This window comes from Mirounga angustirostris, unplaced genomic scaffold (assembly GCF_029215605.1).
Source record: "Mirounga angustirostris isolate CCGP_5_RB_7025 unplaced genomic scaffold, mMirAng1.0.hap1 SCAF_9, whole genome shotgun sequence".
NCBI lineage: Eukaryota > Metazoa > Chordata > Mammalia > Carnivora > Phocidae > Mirounga > Mirounga angustirostris.
In genome coordinates this window covers 98,639,467-98,656,084 of record NW_026991717.1, presented here as the reverse complement: position 1 = coordinate 98,656,084, position 16,618 = coordinate 98,639,467, and the positions used below count along the sequence as shown (strand labels likewise).

Here is a 16,618-nt window from a genome sequence, read left to right as displayed (position 1 = left end):
TTGGAATGCAGACCAAAATAAACTGGAAAATAATGCAAAATGCCAATGGCAAAAGACAGAAAACATTTTAAAAGCTGGGCAAAGGGGCACCTGGGTGGCACAATCGGTTAAGTGCCTGACTCTTGGTTTCAGCTCACATGATCTCATGGTCGAGAGATCAGCCCCAACGCCTCTGCACTCAGCAGGAATCTGCTTAAGATTTTCTCTCCCTCTCCCTCTGCTCCTCCCGCTTGTGTGTGCGAACATGCTCTCTCTCGCTCTCTCTCTCTCTAAAATAAATGTTTAAAAAAAAAAAAAAGTTGGGAGAAGAGGAGCACCTTGGGGGCTCAGTCGGTTGAGCACCTGACTCTTGATTTCAGCTCAGATCATGGTCTCAGGGTCCTGGGATCAAGCCCTGCACTGGGCTCCTTGAGAGGCAGGGAGTCTGCTTGAGATTCTCCCCCTCTCTCTTTGCCCCTCCCTCCCCAAAATAAATAAATTAATCTTCTTAAAAAAAAAAAGAAAAATTGGGAAAAGAAAAAAGCAGTTACAGTGAATTGATATGAAGAATCAAAGTACAGATAGTCCTCATTTGTAAATGGACTGTATTCCAAAAGTTTCTAACCTGGTTGCTTAAAACTCAGAATTATAAACAGAAATAAGGTTTCTAAAGTGAAAACTGGAAGAGCTTTTTAAAAAAATCCTTTATTTTCAGGTGAAAGGAATTAAGGGGTACAAACTTCCAGTTTGGGAATATAGCCAATAATTTGGAATAACTTTGTATGGTGACAGAAGTTAACTACACTTATTGTGAGCATTGGGCAGTGTACAGAACTGTCCAATCACTATGTAATATACCTGAAACTAATATAACATTATAAGTCAATACCCTACAACCCAGCAATTACACTACTATGTTTTTTTTTTTTAAGATTTTATTTATTTATTTGACAGAGAGATAGAGAGCACAAGTAGACAGTGCAGCAGGCAGAGGGAAAAGCAGACTCCCCGCCAAGTGGGGAGCCCAACGTGGGGCTCCATCCCAGGACCCTGGGATCATGACCTGAGCTGAAGGCAGATGCTTAACCGACTGAGCCACCCAGATGCCCCAACACTACTATGTATTTATCCAAAGGATATAAAAACAGAGATTCGAAGGTGCACATGCACCCCAATGTTTATAGTGGAAATGCCCACAATAGCCAAAATATGAAAAGAGCCCAGATGTCCATGGACAGATGAACGGATAAAGTGGTATGTATACACAATGGAGTATGACTCAGCCATCAAAAAGAATGAAATCTTGCTATTTGCAATGATGTGGATGGAACTAGAAAGCATTCTGCTAAGCAAAATAACTCAGAGAAAGACAACTACCAAATGATTTCACTCATATGTGGAACTTAAGAAACAAAACAGATGAACATAGGGGAAGGGAAGGAAAAATAAAATAAGATAAAAACAGAGAGGGAGGCAAACCATAAGAGACTCTTAACTACAGGGAACAAACTAAGGGTTGCTGGGTGGGGGAATGGGGTAATTGGGTGATGGGCATTAAGGAGAGCACTTGATGTAATGTGCACTGGGTGTTATATGCAACTGATGAATCAACTAAATTCTACCCCTGAAATTAGTAACACACTGTATGTTAACTAAATTGAATTTATTTTTTTAACCCAAAAATGTTATTTTATTTTAAATACTCTGTGATTGAAATAATTTGCAGAAAATATGTGCCTTGTTAAGTCAATATCCAGTGAATGCTGCATGCAGACAATTTCTACAACCATATATAGTGACATGCTCAGAAGTACATTTGTGGGGGCACCTCGGTGGCTCAGATGGTTAAGTGTCTGCCTTTAGCTCAGGTCATGATCCCACTGTCCCAGGATCAAGGCCCATGTGGGGCTCCCTTCTCAACGGAGAGTCTGCTTCTCCCTCCCCCTCCTCGTGTGCACTCATGCTCTCACTCACTCTCTCCCTCTCAAATAAAAAAAAAAAAAAAAAAAAAAAAAAGTACATTTGCTATTTGTTCCAATCTGAACAATTTAAATTAAAAAAATTAACAAACAAACAAACAAGGGGTGCCTGGGTGGCTCAGTCAGTTAAGTGTCATACTCTTGGTTTGGCTCAGGTCATGATCTCAGGGTCATATGATCAAGCCCCGTATCAGGCTCTGTGCTCAGCGGAGATTGCCTCTCTCCCTCCCTCAGCCCCTCCCACCTATCCAAAAAATCAAACAAACCCTTTTTCATTTTAAAATAATTTTAGGGTTACAGGAAAGTTAAAACTAGTGCAAGGAATTCCCTTTACCCTTCACCTAGATTTTCCAAGTCAGAAAAGTATTTTTAACACATAAAGTAGAAATGTTATACATCTGTAACAGAAATCTTAGCTAGGATGCAATGGAGAATTACTCCTATCAGAGAGCTTCAAGCTATCAGCAGAAGGGAGGAGGGGCAAGGGGGGAAGGCAGGAAAGAATGTGTCTGTTTTGCAGAACAAGAAGCTATGGCTAGGTGTGCCATCAGATACCCTCTTCTGTGAACCAGTTTGAGCCAGTTTGGAGCTGAGGACCTGCACAGAAGCCCCGAGTTGCCCTAAAGTTACCTCTAGCTCATTATAATATAAAGATCTCCTCCCAAGGGCAAGATTTTCCAACCATTTTTTTTGAACATACAATGTATGCACTAGCATGTTGACATACTAAGCATGAGCAGTTGAAACCAAATACCTAGGTAACAGAATGTGTAAGTTCCTTAATGTATCAAGCTCCCTGGCCCTGTTCCCTAGCACACAGAATAAAAGTTTCATGCATGAACCCCAAGAGGAGACAGTACTTTGAGAGCCATTTCCCTGTCTTCTTGTGACAAGTAATAAAAACTCTTTGCTTTCTTTTTTCTTCTCCTTTTTTTTTTTTGTTTTAAGAGAGAGAGCAGAGGGAGAGGGAGAGAGAAAAACTCTCAAGCAGGCTCCACAACCCTGAGATCATAATCTAAGCCGAAATCAAGAGTCAGACACTTAACTGACTGTGCTGCCCAGGTGCCCCAAAACTCTTTGCTTCCAATACTTCCTTGGGTTGTGTTCAATCTAATGCACCTCTTGAATTTGGCTACAGAAAAGACAGAATGGTACTCCTGCAATACAGTCAGCAATTTTTCTTTTTTAATAAAGAAACAAAGTATTTTTTTGTCTTTAATGTTGAAAATGGATCTTGGCCATGTGATATTAGTAGGCTATAAACCCTAAGAAGCCATATCCAGAGAGGATCTGCTGATCTTTCATAGCCTTGTATTTGTTCTTTTAAAATGGGGGTATAAAAGAACACACAATGAAGTGTTAAAATGCCCAAATCTGAATGTAGAGCTCAATGAACTTTCACAGGCAATACATCCATGTATCACCACCCAGATGAAGATTTTCATCATCCTAGAAAGTTCCCTCCTTCTCTTCTCAGTCAATATCCTCTCTTCAGAGGTGACTATTGACTTCTATCACTATAAATTAGTTTTGCCTGTTCTTGAACTTAATATAAATGGAATCACAACAGTACCATTTTATGCCTGGCTTCTTTCACTCAACCTAATGTCTGTGAGATTCACCCATGTTGTTGCATGGATGGCTCAGCTGGAAGAGCATGTGACTCTTAATCTTGGGGTTGTGAGTTGATACTCCACACTGGGTGTAGAGATTACTTAAAAAAATAAAATCTTAAAAAAAGAAAGTGGGGGGTATGGGGTAGCAGGGTGATGGACACTGGGGAGGGTTTGTGTTATAATGAGCACTAGGTATTATATAAGACTGATGAATCACAGACCTGTACCCCTGAAATAATACATTATATGTTTTTTTTTTTTAATTTATTTAATTTATTTGAGACAGAGAGAGAGAGAGAGAGAGTGCACAAGTGGGGAGGAGGGTCAGAGAGGGAGAAGCAGACTCTGCTGAGCAGGGAGCCTGATGTGGGGCTTGATCCCAGGACCGTGAGATCATGACCTGAGCTGAAGGCAAGCCACCCAGGCGCCCCTATAAAACATTATATGTTAATTTAAAAAAAAAAGCAATGGAATTAATATGTCACAGGGTAGGCCTATATTTGGCTTTATTAGAAACTGCCAAAAGTTTTCCAAAACGAACTTACACTTCTACCAGCAATGTATGGGAGTTCTAGCTGTTCCATATCCTCACCATGGCCTTATTTAAAATGATACTGTACATGTGAGACGTAAGACAAAGCGTAGGACCTGATCAAAGAGGGAAGGCAGATCGATACCAAAAAGCTGAGATCCCAAAAGGCAACACTCAGTGAATGATAAACTGGGGAGATTGGGGAGGGAGGGAGAACTCACCTCAACCCCATAGAAATGAGTACTCTTGCCTTTCTTAGCTTTAGGTCTGAGTAGAATGTGGTAGTGGTGGGATGGGGTCTTCCTAACTACAATCTGGCCTTCGCTCATGTCTGGCATTAAAATTCAATTATTTTTGGGCGCCTGGGTGGCTCAGTTGGTTAAGTGACTGCCTTTGGCTCAGGTCATGATCCTGGAGTCCCGTGAGGGCTCCCTGCTCAGCGGGGGGTCTGCTTCTCCCTCTGACCTCCCCCCTCTCATGTGCTCTCTCTCTCTCTCATTCTCTCTCTCAAATAAATAAAATCTTAAAAAAAAATTAAAATAAAATAAAAAATAAAATAAAATTCAATTATTTTTGTGAGGCCAAGTGAAAATTCAGTGTCAAGTGGTCCTGGGTAGATAGTGTCCATTGGTTCTTGGGAAAAGCAAATGCATTTTCTCTCTGGAGAAGCATACCCTAAACCTAGATCAGAAATAATTCACAGAGATAAGTTTCAATGAGCTCACAATTTAAAAAAAAAAAAAAGAGGAGGAAACGAACCACCATAAAAAACAGATACAACTAAATCACATTCACAAAGCCTGCAGATATTAGGACAATGGAAAAATATAATACATTTAGAGCATCAAAAGTATGAGAGCATCAAAAGTATGACCAAGGATTAAGAAATTTATTAAGAGAACCAAAAGGAATATGTAGAAATGAAAAAAAATACAAATGAAATTAAAAATCGGTGGATAGGCTAAACAGAAGAAAGGACGGAGTTAAAGAGAGAATTTGTGAACTGGAAAATAGAACTGAAGAAATGACCTAAATTCAGAGTTTGGAAAATATGATCAGTTAATAGACATATAAGATAGAATTTAAGGGGCGCCTGGGTGGCTCAGTCGGTTAAGCGTCTGCCTTCGACTCAGGTCATGATCCCAGGGTCCTGGGATCGAGCCCCGCATCAGGCTCCCTGCTCAGCAGGAAGCCTGCTTCTCCCTCTCCTACTCCCCCTGCTTGTGTTCCCTCTCTCGCTGTCTCTCTCTGTCAAATAAATAAATAAAATCTTTAAAAAAAAAAAAAAAAGATAGAATTTAAAAGTTTAACATCCATAAAATCTAAGTTCCAGAAGAAGGATAGAGAAAATAAAGGAGAGATAATATTACATAAGATGTTACTGAAAATTTTCCAAAACTGGTTAAAGACACCACACCTCAGAAATAAGCAACCCACTAAATCCCAAGCAAGATTAAGGGGAAAGAAATACACAGTAAATAGCAGTATACCAAACACGAAGAGGAGAATTTCTTTTTCCAGACTAAAAGCAAACAGAGGAATGGAAAAGAAGAGTCCAAAAGACGTTCACATATGCAGCCAATTAACTTCCTGAAAGACAAGAAGGCAATTCAATGGAGGAAAAAAAAAACTGTCCTTCAACAACTGGTACCAGAACAATTAGATAAATGTCTATAAAATAAAATGAATTCTGATCCTGACCTCTCACCCCGCCCCGCCCCTGCCGGCAAACCCTCCCCACACACAAACATCTTGCCTGTCTTCACTGTTGCATCTATTTCCAACACTTGATGACAGTGCCTGGCACATAATAGGCACTCAATACATACTTGAATATATGGGGAAAAAAGTGTGTATGTATAAACACAAGGGCAAAAAATGACAAAACTTCTAGAAGAAAACATAGAATATCTTCACAACCCTGGAAAAAGCAAAGATCTTTAAAAGGGCACAAAAGATTTTTTTTTAATTTTTTTAAAAAAATTCATTTAAGGAGAGCCTGGGTGGTTTACTTTGCCTTTAGCTCAGGTCATGATCCCAGCATCCTGGGATGGAGCCCTGCATCAGCCTCCCCATTCTTGTGCTCTCACTCTCTCCCTTTCTCTCTCTTTCTCCCTCTCAAATAAATAAAATCTTTAAAAAGAAAATAAAAATTTATTTAAGGGGGAGAGAGAGAGAGAGCATGCAAGCACATGAGCAGAGGGAAGGGGAGAAGGAGGGGAAGAGAGAAGCCCCAAGCAGACTTCCTCTGAGCAAGGAACTCCACGCAGGGCTCCATCTCAGGATCCTGAGATCATGACAATTATCATACAATGAAATAGTACTCAGCAATAAAAAAGAATCTACTACTACTCATAAGCATAATATAGGTGAATTTCACAGATATTATGTTTAATGAAAAAAGCCATAAACGGATGCCTGGGTGGCTCAGTCATGATGTTAAACATCTGACTCTTGGTTTCAGCTCAGAGCATCTGACTCTTGGTTTCACGGGTTGTGGTCTCACGGGTGGTGAGATCCAGTCCTGCATGGTGAGATCCAGTCCTGTGTTGAGCTCCACACTCAGCCGGGCTCCACACTCAGCGGGGAGTCTGCTTGCAGATTCCCTCCCTCTGCCCCTCCCCCAAGCACACTCAAATAAATCTTTTTACAAAGTCATAAACAACAGAGTCCATTTTACATGATTCCATTTATATGAAGTTCAAGAACAGATAAAACTAAACTGTGGTTACAGAAATCATAATATTCATTGCCTATTTGGAGCCTGCTTAATATTGTCCCTCTCTCTCTGCACCTCCCCAAAAGAAAAGGTATTGTTTTCTCTTACATTTCTACTTTAGGCACAAAGAGCCTAAGTAACTTAACTTTGAAGTCTAAGCAGTTGACTTCAGAAACATTGGCACTATACAGCCTCTCAATGTAAGAAGGAACTATATGGCAGACATAGTTGTATTTAGACAAATGCTGACTGCATAAAATGATGGTGATTAACCTATAGGGATTAACAGAAATAAAGCATATAATTTCCAAGCCAGTAGAGGGGGAAATGTAATCTATCTGTACAAAATGAATGTGCATTTAATTTACCAATATATTATAAACTTTTTATATTAAAAAATTTTTAAAGAACTTAAGCCAAAGACTGTCATTTTCATCATGGTACCCCTAACATCGAGCATAGTGCCTGCCACAAAATAAGCACATGATAGATGTACATTATGGAGATATATGGTGCTAGATCTTTTTTTCCCTTTTTTTTTTTTAAAGATTCTTGATTAGTCTAATAGCTTTATCTTCCTGAAGAAACTTATCAGAGTTGTGAGAAAGAAGAAAAGCGATTAAAGAAATGTGTACTTTTGAGTTTAACTAAAATAAAATTTCTAAACTGTGCATAAAAAAAAACAGAGGACGTATATAGTAAAATGGTATACATATATTCCAGGGAATATCTGGCACCATATATGCTAGAAGGCACTCAAAGGCACAGGATAAATGTGCTTCCTCTGGAATATCAATTTTACCAAAAGATTTTTTTTTTTTTTTTTGGAGAAAGTGTTTTCACTGGCTGGCCACTGATTTTTATTTTTATTTATTTTAAAACAAACGTGACCATATGGGATAGAATGTAAAACTTACTTGAAGTTTTAAGTGAAATAAGAGGCTTCAAAGAAATTTTGAGCTTCCGAAAGATTGTATACAGTAGAATGTGTATGCTGTATTTATATAAGGAAGATATTATAGGAGTAAAAAGCAAGTTGTATTGCAGGAGAGAATGAAAAATTATTCCTATTCACTGCACAAAAAAGCAGCCTACTTTGTTGAGTGTCAGACTTGCTGTAATAGGCGTGGATCCTTTGCAAGCTAAAAGGCTTTCTCTCACAGAAGATTCCTAGTGCTAGAATTAGATTTTGATCTCAAGCTTCCACCCTCTTTGTTTACCTAGCCCTAATACCCACCCTACAAAACAAATCTTAATCCTGTCTTGCCTATCACTTCTGCTAATGTTTTTAGCATACTAGATCAAGATTTTAAGTCATTCATGCTCACGGTCTTGCTCTACCAGATGGCCATCTGTCTGAACATGTCTCTAACAACCAAATCTTGCCTGTATCACACTCAATCTTAATCTCAGCCTGCCCACAAGGCTGCTAAAATCCATCACTTTAGGGATGGTAGTGGTAATGGGGCAGATTCCCAATGATCTACTGTGAATTACTACTGTACTTAATTAGTAGAATCAGTTTCCCAAACTTAGATGATTAGCCAAGCAGTCCAACTGTATTTTTCAAAACAAAGCAAGCCAGCTAAACCAAAATACCCCTCATTGTAAAACACTACGCTTCTTCTTTTTTTTTTTCAAGATTTTATTTATTTGACAGAGACACAGTGAGAGAGGGAATACAAGCAGGGGGAGTGGGAAAGGGAGAAGCAGGCTTCCCACTGAGCAGGGAGCCCGATGCGGGCGATCCCAGGAGCCTGGGATCATGACCTGAGCCGAAGGCAGACGCTTAAGGACTGAGCCACCCAGGCGCCCCAAAACACTACGCTTCTGATGAAAATTAATTCACAAGTGAAAATCCTTCAATCATCAATATGAGCTAGAAGGTATGGCATATTAAAACATCTTTCACGTTCTCTCCTTTCTTCTCATACAAATGCAATTACATGAGCTATAAAACTGCACTTAGGGGATAGAAAAATGTTCAAAGATCAGTAAATAATAAACGCAGCAAAAAATATAGGCTGTAACCATTAGATAAATTAAAACCTTAATTCTTGGGGCGCCTGGGTGGCTCAGTCAGTTAAGCGGCTGCCTTCGGCTCAGGTCATGATCCCAGGCTCCTGGGATGGAGTCCCACATCGGGCTCCCTGCTTGGCGGGGAGCCTGCTTCTCCCTCTCCCTCTGCCTGCCTCTCTGCCTATTTGTGCTATCTCTCTGTCAAATAAATAAATAAAATCTTAAAATAAAATAAAATAAAAACTTAATTCTTATTTTCAGATGGATCAGGCTAGATGAAACATAACCTTTAGAAATACTAAAATAGATTATGAATTTTAGTTGATGGGAGGAGCAGTTCAGAGAAAAAATTAATCATCAGAATACTATACTAGAGCTGGGACATTTCACAAAACAGAAAAATTAGTACTAGAGCTTCTCTTCTCTAAAAAAAACAGCCCTCTTCATAATAAGCCCTTTCCTTTAATTCTCATCCCTATTTCAAGTTTTGCTTCAACCAAAGGACAAAGGAGTTTTTCACTCTAAAAACAAGAGACAGAAGGGCATTCAAGTAAGATCCTTTTAAGTCAGTTACTCATAAACCTGGCTGCAGCTAGAATTATCTGACTCCATCTCAGACCAGTTAAATCAGAATAGGTGATGGTAGGGTCCAGAAATAGTTATTTTTTAAAAAGCCCCCTGGGTGATTCTACTCTACAGTCAGGTTTAAAAAGCACCATTCTAAATTTAAAGGATCCTCAATCAGAACTATTAAGCAATTCCTATTTTTTATTCTGTACTATGGGAAACAAAGGAGAAAGAAAAATAGAGTAACATTTAAGTTGCCAAACTGCAACTGAAATAAATTATATTACACTTTCTATCTGAAAACATTAATTCCTGAATTATAAAATCAACAGCCCTAACTATGCAACTAATTTATTTAAAAGTTGACAGTGTAAGCTGCTCTTTTCTTCACATCTAAAGAGAAACTACTATAATCCTGTCACAAGACTCTACTACCAAAACCAATCAAGATTCTTTCATTAATTCAACAAACATTTGTTAAACTCATGGTATATACCAGACAGTGTGTTAAGTGCAAGAAAGGGTGGGGAATAAGATAGGAACATACTGGTGAATAAACTCCCTTATGAAAATTTCAGTCTATCATGGAAAATAGACATTGACCCAAACTACCAGTATGGTATCTTTTACAAGGTAGGTATAAAAGTACCAAGTGCTACAGAGACTTATAAACCTGGAGGATTAAACTACTCTGGGGCAGGGGGTGAGAGGGTTGGAGAGGGGAGCAGGAGGAGTTGGCAAAATCAGGGAACACTTTTCTCAAGAAATGATACCTAGAGTGAGATCTAACTTACCAAGAGCAAATAGTTAATTGGGTGAAGACAAGGGTAGTGCTGGCAGTCACAGAGAGGAAAATGGCAAACGCAAAAGTCCTGGTTGGGGGTGGGAGGGTGGGAGGAACCAAAGCATTCCAGGAACCAAGAGAAGATGAACATGGCTAGGGCAGAGAAGGGAGCAAGGGGAAGAGTAGCTCATAATGAGGTTAGAAAGGCAGGCAGATGGCAGATCACACACAACCTTGCAGACGTTAAGGGTTTGAACTTCATCCTTAAATCAATGGGAAATCACAGCAAAGTTTTAAACAAAGGAGTGACAATCTTTTTGCAAACCAATCTGAACAGTTAAATTTTTGCTAGGACTGTCCTAAAAGAATGCCCCGACTAGTATTTCAAGAAATGTGGAAGTAATATTCTTATAGAGGTGACAGGATCATCAAGCTGTCAAAGATTGATCACATCATTCATTAAGAGCATGCATTAAAATTTCTCTACTTGAATTCCATTTTTACAAAAACAAGATTTGGATTGTAATTTAGGTTTCCATGAAATACTTCCTAGATGGAAGAACACTTTATTGGCTGGTCACCGTAACTGTGTGAGACCATTTGACCATTAAATCTCATGGGATATTAGAAAATTAACATTCTGGGGCACCTGGGTGGCTCAGTTGGTTGGGTGACTGCCTTCGGCTCAGGTCATGATCCTGGAGTCCCAGGATCGCGTCCCACGTTGGGCTCCCTGCTCAGCGGGGAGTCTGCTTCTCCCTCTGACCCTCCCCACTCTCATGCTCTCTCTATCTCATTCTCTCTCAAATAAATAAATAAAATCTTAAAAAAAAAAAAGAAAATTAACATTCTATTAGTTTATCGTGAGTAACTATATGCCCTATTTAATGGTTATTTATAGTTTTGTCTGCCCAGAAAGCAACCCCCATCTTCTGTGGAAATGCTCCTATGGTTTTGGTAGGAGGGCTACCAATGATGAACTTCACTCCCGTGGCCACAGAAGTGAGTCTGGGCTCCTCATTGTATTCGCCCTTTTCTGGCTATAGGTACTGATCCAAAGGATGGCACATGAGCTAGGTTAAGCCAATCCTGTGAAGCTTAGAGAGATACTACTCCTTAGTGTGTAAGCTCTGTAAGGGTGTGACCTTGAAGGAACCGACAGTCAAACTCCTTATCTGTGGAGAAGCCAGAGTACAAGCAGAAACCCTGAGAGAAAGTAGAGGCAGAGGCAGTTCTGATGCATTATAATACGGTCTAGTCAAGTCCCTGAGACCAGCTGCACCCCTACCTTTCTGGATTTACTTCTCCTTTTGTTTAAGCTAGTCTGAGTTGGTTTTTGTCACTTGCAACCAAAAAGAAAACAAACATCCAATGCTATGAAAAAAGGAATGAACTGGCTTTCAGTAAATAGTATTTGCATCATTATCTACTAGGATTTAAGCATTACTTCTGTCCTTGCAGAGGAAAGCTATATTCCCAGTTAAGATTTTATAATTTTTACAGGAATAAGACACATACATAATAAAAGATCAAATGCAAGTCTGTAAACATTTTAAACTAGAATTTTTAAGATCAGAGAAGGGAAGAATTGACATACATTAAAAACAATGTTTTAGGAATCAAGAGACCAAGGTCCTCAACTGTGTCTTACACTACTGTTACCTTGGCATATCACTTATTCTTAGTAAGCTACAATTTCTTCACCTGAAAAGAGAGAATGCTCTACACTATGTCTTAGGGCTGCTTCCAGACTGAAATCACTGGATCGTTTTAAGGAAAAAAGCATATTCCTCATTCACATTATTCCATATTAAACAAAAAAGTGTAAATTTATTTTTTTAAATAACCTAAATTCAACTTTTTTTCCTATTTAACAGCCTACTATTAATATATGAAATTCTGAAAGACTACTACCACAAAGGATCCCTCCAAATAAAAAATGAGAACCCCAAAAGATATTCAAAAGAATATCTGGTATAAACTGAATGGTTTCTTAAAAATACAGCCTTATTTTCCAATTATTTTTAAGGTATTTAGAACTAGAAATTTTAATCTTTCTTGATCCTACTAGAGCATAACCGAGTATCCTGGTCTTTTTTTTTTTCTCCTGAGTATCCTTGTCTTGTTACTAATTTAGTCTTCAGAAAATTCTAATTTAGTAGAGTGTAACACCATTTTATTTTAAACTAGCAATAGATGGGGGGAAAAAACTCAATACAAACTTTAGGCAAAGAAGAAGTAAGGTGGAGTACAAAGAATCCCGATTTAGAAATCAGGAGAACAGGTTATAAAGAATTTCATTCTCAGTATCAACTCCCCTCCAAAGGGCAAGTTTTTAGATTCAAATGTGCTAGCTTTGTGACATTTTATTCTGCGGGCCAAGGCTTTGCCTCAAAAAAACAAAAACAAAACAACTACTTTGGAAAACTTTTTGAAGGTGCACTTCGAAAGTTCAGGCCCCAGATCTATTTCACATGTGGGGCCATGTGTCCCACAAGCGAATCGATGACACCAAAAATATAGCTCAAATGGAGATTTAAAACATTACCCTCGTACTGCCTTGTCAATAAAATGGGGAACCTTACTCAAAGTAAGTCCTAGACACCGAGCCTGGGGGAGAAACGGCTGCTTTTGCCCTTCCCATTTAATTAAGTCGACCAGACCCAGCAGCCCCTCCGCAGGGTCTCAGGAGGGGAAAAGGTACTCAGTGAGTGAGGGTCAAAGCACACCGCCCCAGAGCGGGACGCTCCTCCCCGAGGTCCCAGGACGGTCTCAGGAGGCAACAGGGCTCCGGTGGAGCTGGAGACTTCGACGGTTGGGGCCTGGGGTCGCCCCGCGGCCGAGGAGCCACACGGGGAGGCCTGTGCGTGGCAGTCGCCGGACAGACTCACCTCGGCGTCGTCTTTGCACTGCGGGAGCGAGGGGAACTCCAGCTTCACGTCCTCCATGGTCCCGGCCCCGGGGCTTGTGGGTGGGGTGGGAGTGGGAGTTACCCGGCCCGCCCGACCCTCGGGCTGCCAGTGGCAGAGAAAGGAAGGAGGGCGGGTGGACCGGAGGACTGACGGGCGGGCAGCGGGCTTACAACTAAAACACGCAGACTAAAGGGTCCCAGCGACTCCGGCGGCGACGGCGGCGACAGCGGGGAAGAGGAGGGTTGGGCGGCTCATACCCTGCCGCCATGCTGCTACCGTCTCCCTCCCCCTGAGTCTCCGCGCCCCTCAGGCCGCACAGGCTCGGGCACCAGCAAAAGCCCTACAACCGTCTCCCCTCCTTCCCCCGCCCTCCCCGCACTGCCCCAGCCAATCCCAGCCCACGCTTGCCTTCGGCCCGCCCCCCGCGGCCGCCAGGTGTCAGCGCGCCGCCGCCCCGCCCCTTCGCCAGAGCGCAGACGCAGGGGGCGGGGCCTCGGAGGAGCAACGGCCGAAGCTCACCGGGTGTGGAGGAGGTGGGGCTGCGGCAGGAGGGAGGGAACGACTGAATGTCCTGGGAAAGGCAGTGGGAAACCAGACCACCTCTGCCCTTTCCAGACGGGACGCAAAGCCCTTCTGTAGTACAAGAACGGGTAAAACATACAGCCACCAGAAACTGGCATCCGAAAGGAAAACTGTAGTTTCTTCCCTCAGAATCCTGGCGCAATCTGTGGTGAGGTTATAACCAAAAGAGTAATAAATGAAGAGTTCATCTTAAAACTCTGTTACGCTACACAGAAAATGAAACACCCATCACTTTTAAGCAAACTGAAACGGTGGACTTTTAATACTTGGGAACATGACTAGAAAATCTCAAACAATGGCAAATAGAAAATCCTAAGAACAAGAAACAACTGATAGTTCACTCAGTATATACATGATACTGAAGGAAGCTCTCTCCCTTTCATTCTAAGTTTATGTTGAAATATTAATATTATATATAATTATATATATTAAACTACATGGCTTTCATTATCTTTTAAAAAAGGAGTTTGAGTCTGTTAATACTATATTATAAATAGAGGTGAGGTACAGGGTACTTTCTCTGGGCCTAGGGAGATAGTTACCCTTTTTATTTTTAAACAGATGAGGAAAACCAAACGTAGAAGCAGAAGAATCCACACTTAAACTTTCAAGATTTGTAAACCAAACTGATTCTTTAAAAAAAAAAAACAAAAACCACCAAAGTAGAAAGGTGAGAAAGTCATTAACGAAATTGCTAATTACAATGAACAAAGTTAAAAGAATCACATGGATATTTGACCAAGACCCCCTTGACAAACATCGTATTATTTTTATATTGTCATTTTTATGAAACATACTGCCAACATATATAGAAATAGAACTTGTTCAGTAATTTATTTGATGGTTAGCTTGAGTGCTCCGTTTTCTCTACCACTATGTAAACTGTTATCTCTTAAAGTTATAAAAAGACACACTATACTCTGCTAGTAAGTTTTTAATTTGAAGAATGATTGTATAATTACCCACATCATATATCATACATTCTTTAGTCTTTATTAAACTGAAGTCAATTTGGTTTTTTTTAAACAGCACCTTTAATAAGATCTCAATTGATGCCCAATGATGATTTCCTATTTTAATTTGTTAAGGCTTTAATTCCACATGATATAAAAAGAATTGTGTGTAGGTAACAGAACTTTGGCTTTGAACATTTCTGACATCAACATCCCCTACATCAGACACTCTTAGCTTGGTATCCATAGATACCTACAGTCAATGGGTGAGCTTGGAAAATAATAAATCTCCTTTTAGTATATGCAAAATTGTGTGTATGTATGTGTGACTTTTTCTGGGAAGAGGGTCCAGACCTTAACATTCTAAAAAGGGAACGATCGGGGCGCCTGGGTGGCTCAGTCGTTAAGCGTCTGCCTTCGGCTCAGGTCATGATCCCAGGGTCCTGGGATCGAGCCCCACATCGGGCTCCCTGCTCAGCGGGGAGTCTGCTTCTCCCTCTCCCTCTCCCCCTGCTTGTGTTCCCTCTTTCGCTGTGTCTCTCTCTGTCAAATAAATAAATAAAAATTTAAAAAAATAAATAAAAAATAAAAAGGGAACGATCATCTCACATAAATCAAGAAAACCAAGTCACATTTGTTAGCAAATATTACTTTTAATCATAATCTAAAAAAAGGTTATGGATGTGCATGTACTTTTTCAATTAACTATCGCACAGCCTAATCATAGTAGGTGAAGAGTAAACAAAGACCTTCCATTATCAATATAGACATTCACGTCTATGCTTTGTATAACAACTCTTAGGAGCACTGAGTGTGGGTACAGTTTTAAAATTCAAAAGCCCATCATCTAAATACAACTCATTTTGGTTATTAAATAGTTTATTTACTAAAGAATTTAAAGGACTATAATAAATGTACTTTTAAAAAAGACAAAAATATGTGTTGGAGAACTGAATCAAACAGATTTTATTCAACTTTTTAGGATGAGGAAAACAAATGATATAAAATAAGTCATAAGAAATGCTCTCTTGTACTATTTCAAACTACTTTTAATGTTTTACAAAATGCTCACACAGCAAATACGAAAAGCTTTAACATAGTCTTATAACTTCTGCTGCAATAAATGCAACATTAACAAACATACAAATTTCTTCTGTACCAATCTTAAAAGTAGAATTACTGAATTACTAATTTTTACAATGTTATTCATACTTATTTTTATTCATATGTATTTAATGAGATCACTGCCAATACATACATTATTTTCCTTAACTTTATTTTTACATTGAGCCCGGTATCTGTCATGCAGCCATCAAAAACCTTCCAGAAAATTACACAGGTTTGTAGTCCAACTTAGACTCTAGCTTCTTAGAATCAGCCACTTTTCTGACTGCTTTCATGAAGTCTTCCTGTACTACAAAATCATGATCAGCACGAATTGCAAACATACCTGTGGAGAATAAAACAACATGACTGCTGTATATAATATGTGAATAATTTGTTAATTAGAAGAAAACTAAGGGGGGGTGGGCAAAATGGGTGAAGATAGTCAAAAGGCACAAACTTCCAATTATAAAATAAGTCCTGAGGATGCAATATACAGCATGGTGACACGACTTAATAATACTGTATTGTAGGGATGCCTGGGTGGTTCAGTCAGTTAAGCATCTGCCTTTGGCTCAGGTCATGATTCTAGGGTCCTGGGGATTAAATCCCACATTGGGCTCCCTGCTCAGCAGGGAGCCTGCTTCTCCCTCTGCCTGCTGCTCCTCTCTCTCTCTGACAAATAAGTAAATAAAATCTTTAAAAAAAAAAAATACTGTATTGTATATTTGAAAATTGCTCGGAGTCAATCTTAAAGGTTCTCATCACAAGAAAAAATACCTTGTTAACTACATGTGGTGATGGATGTTAACTAGATTTATTGTAGGGGTTATTTCACAATAAAAACAAATATCAAATAATTATGCTGTACA

General features: G+C 39.7%; 2 protein-coding genes across 8 annotated transcripts in view; both read right to left on the bottom strand.

Annotated features, from left to right (window-relative positions):
- STYX (serine/threonine/tyrosine interacting protein) overlaps positions 1 to 13,476 on the bottom strand; it is a 37,874-nt gene extending 24,398 nt beyond the window's left edge. For all 3 annotated transcript variants that reach the window (XM_045900869.3, XM_045900870.3, XM_064571075.1), the window contains exon 1: positions 13,087 to 13,476. In XM_045900869.3, coding sequence (XP_045756825.1) covers positions 13,087 to 13,143 — 57 coding nt within the window. In that variant the 5' untranslated portion in view covers positions 13,144 to 13,476. The remainder of the gene's footprint in view (positions 1 to 13,086) is intronic.
- A 2,106-nt stretch (positions 13,477 to 15,582) lies between these two features.
- Positions 15,583 to 16,618, bottom strand: part of PSMC6 (proteasome 26S subunit, ATPase 6) — a 29,841-nt gene continuing 28,805 nt past the window's right edge. For 4 of the 5 annotated variants that reach the window (XM_045900866.3, XM_064571072.1, XM_045900867.3 and 1 more), the window contains one exon: positions 15,583 to 16,092. In XM_045900866.3, the coding sequence (XP_045756822.1) occupies positions 15,974 to 16,092 (119 nt within the window). In that variant the 3' untranslated portion in view covers positions 15,583 to 15,973. The remainder of the gene's footprint in view (positions 16,093 to 16,618) is intronic. The other variant, XR_006795065.3, reaches the window with a different exon arrangement.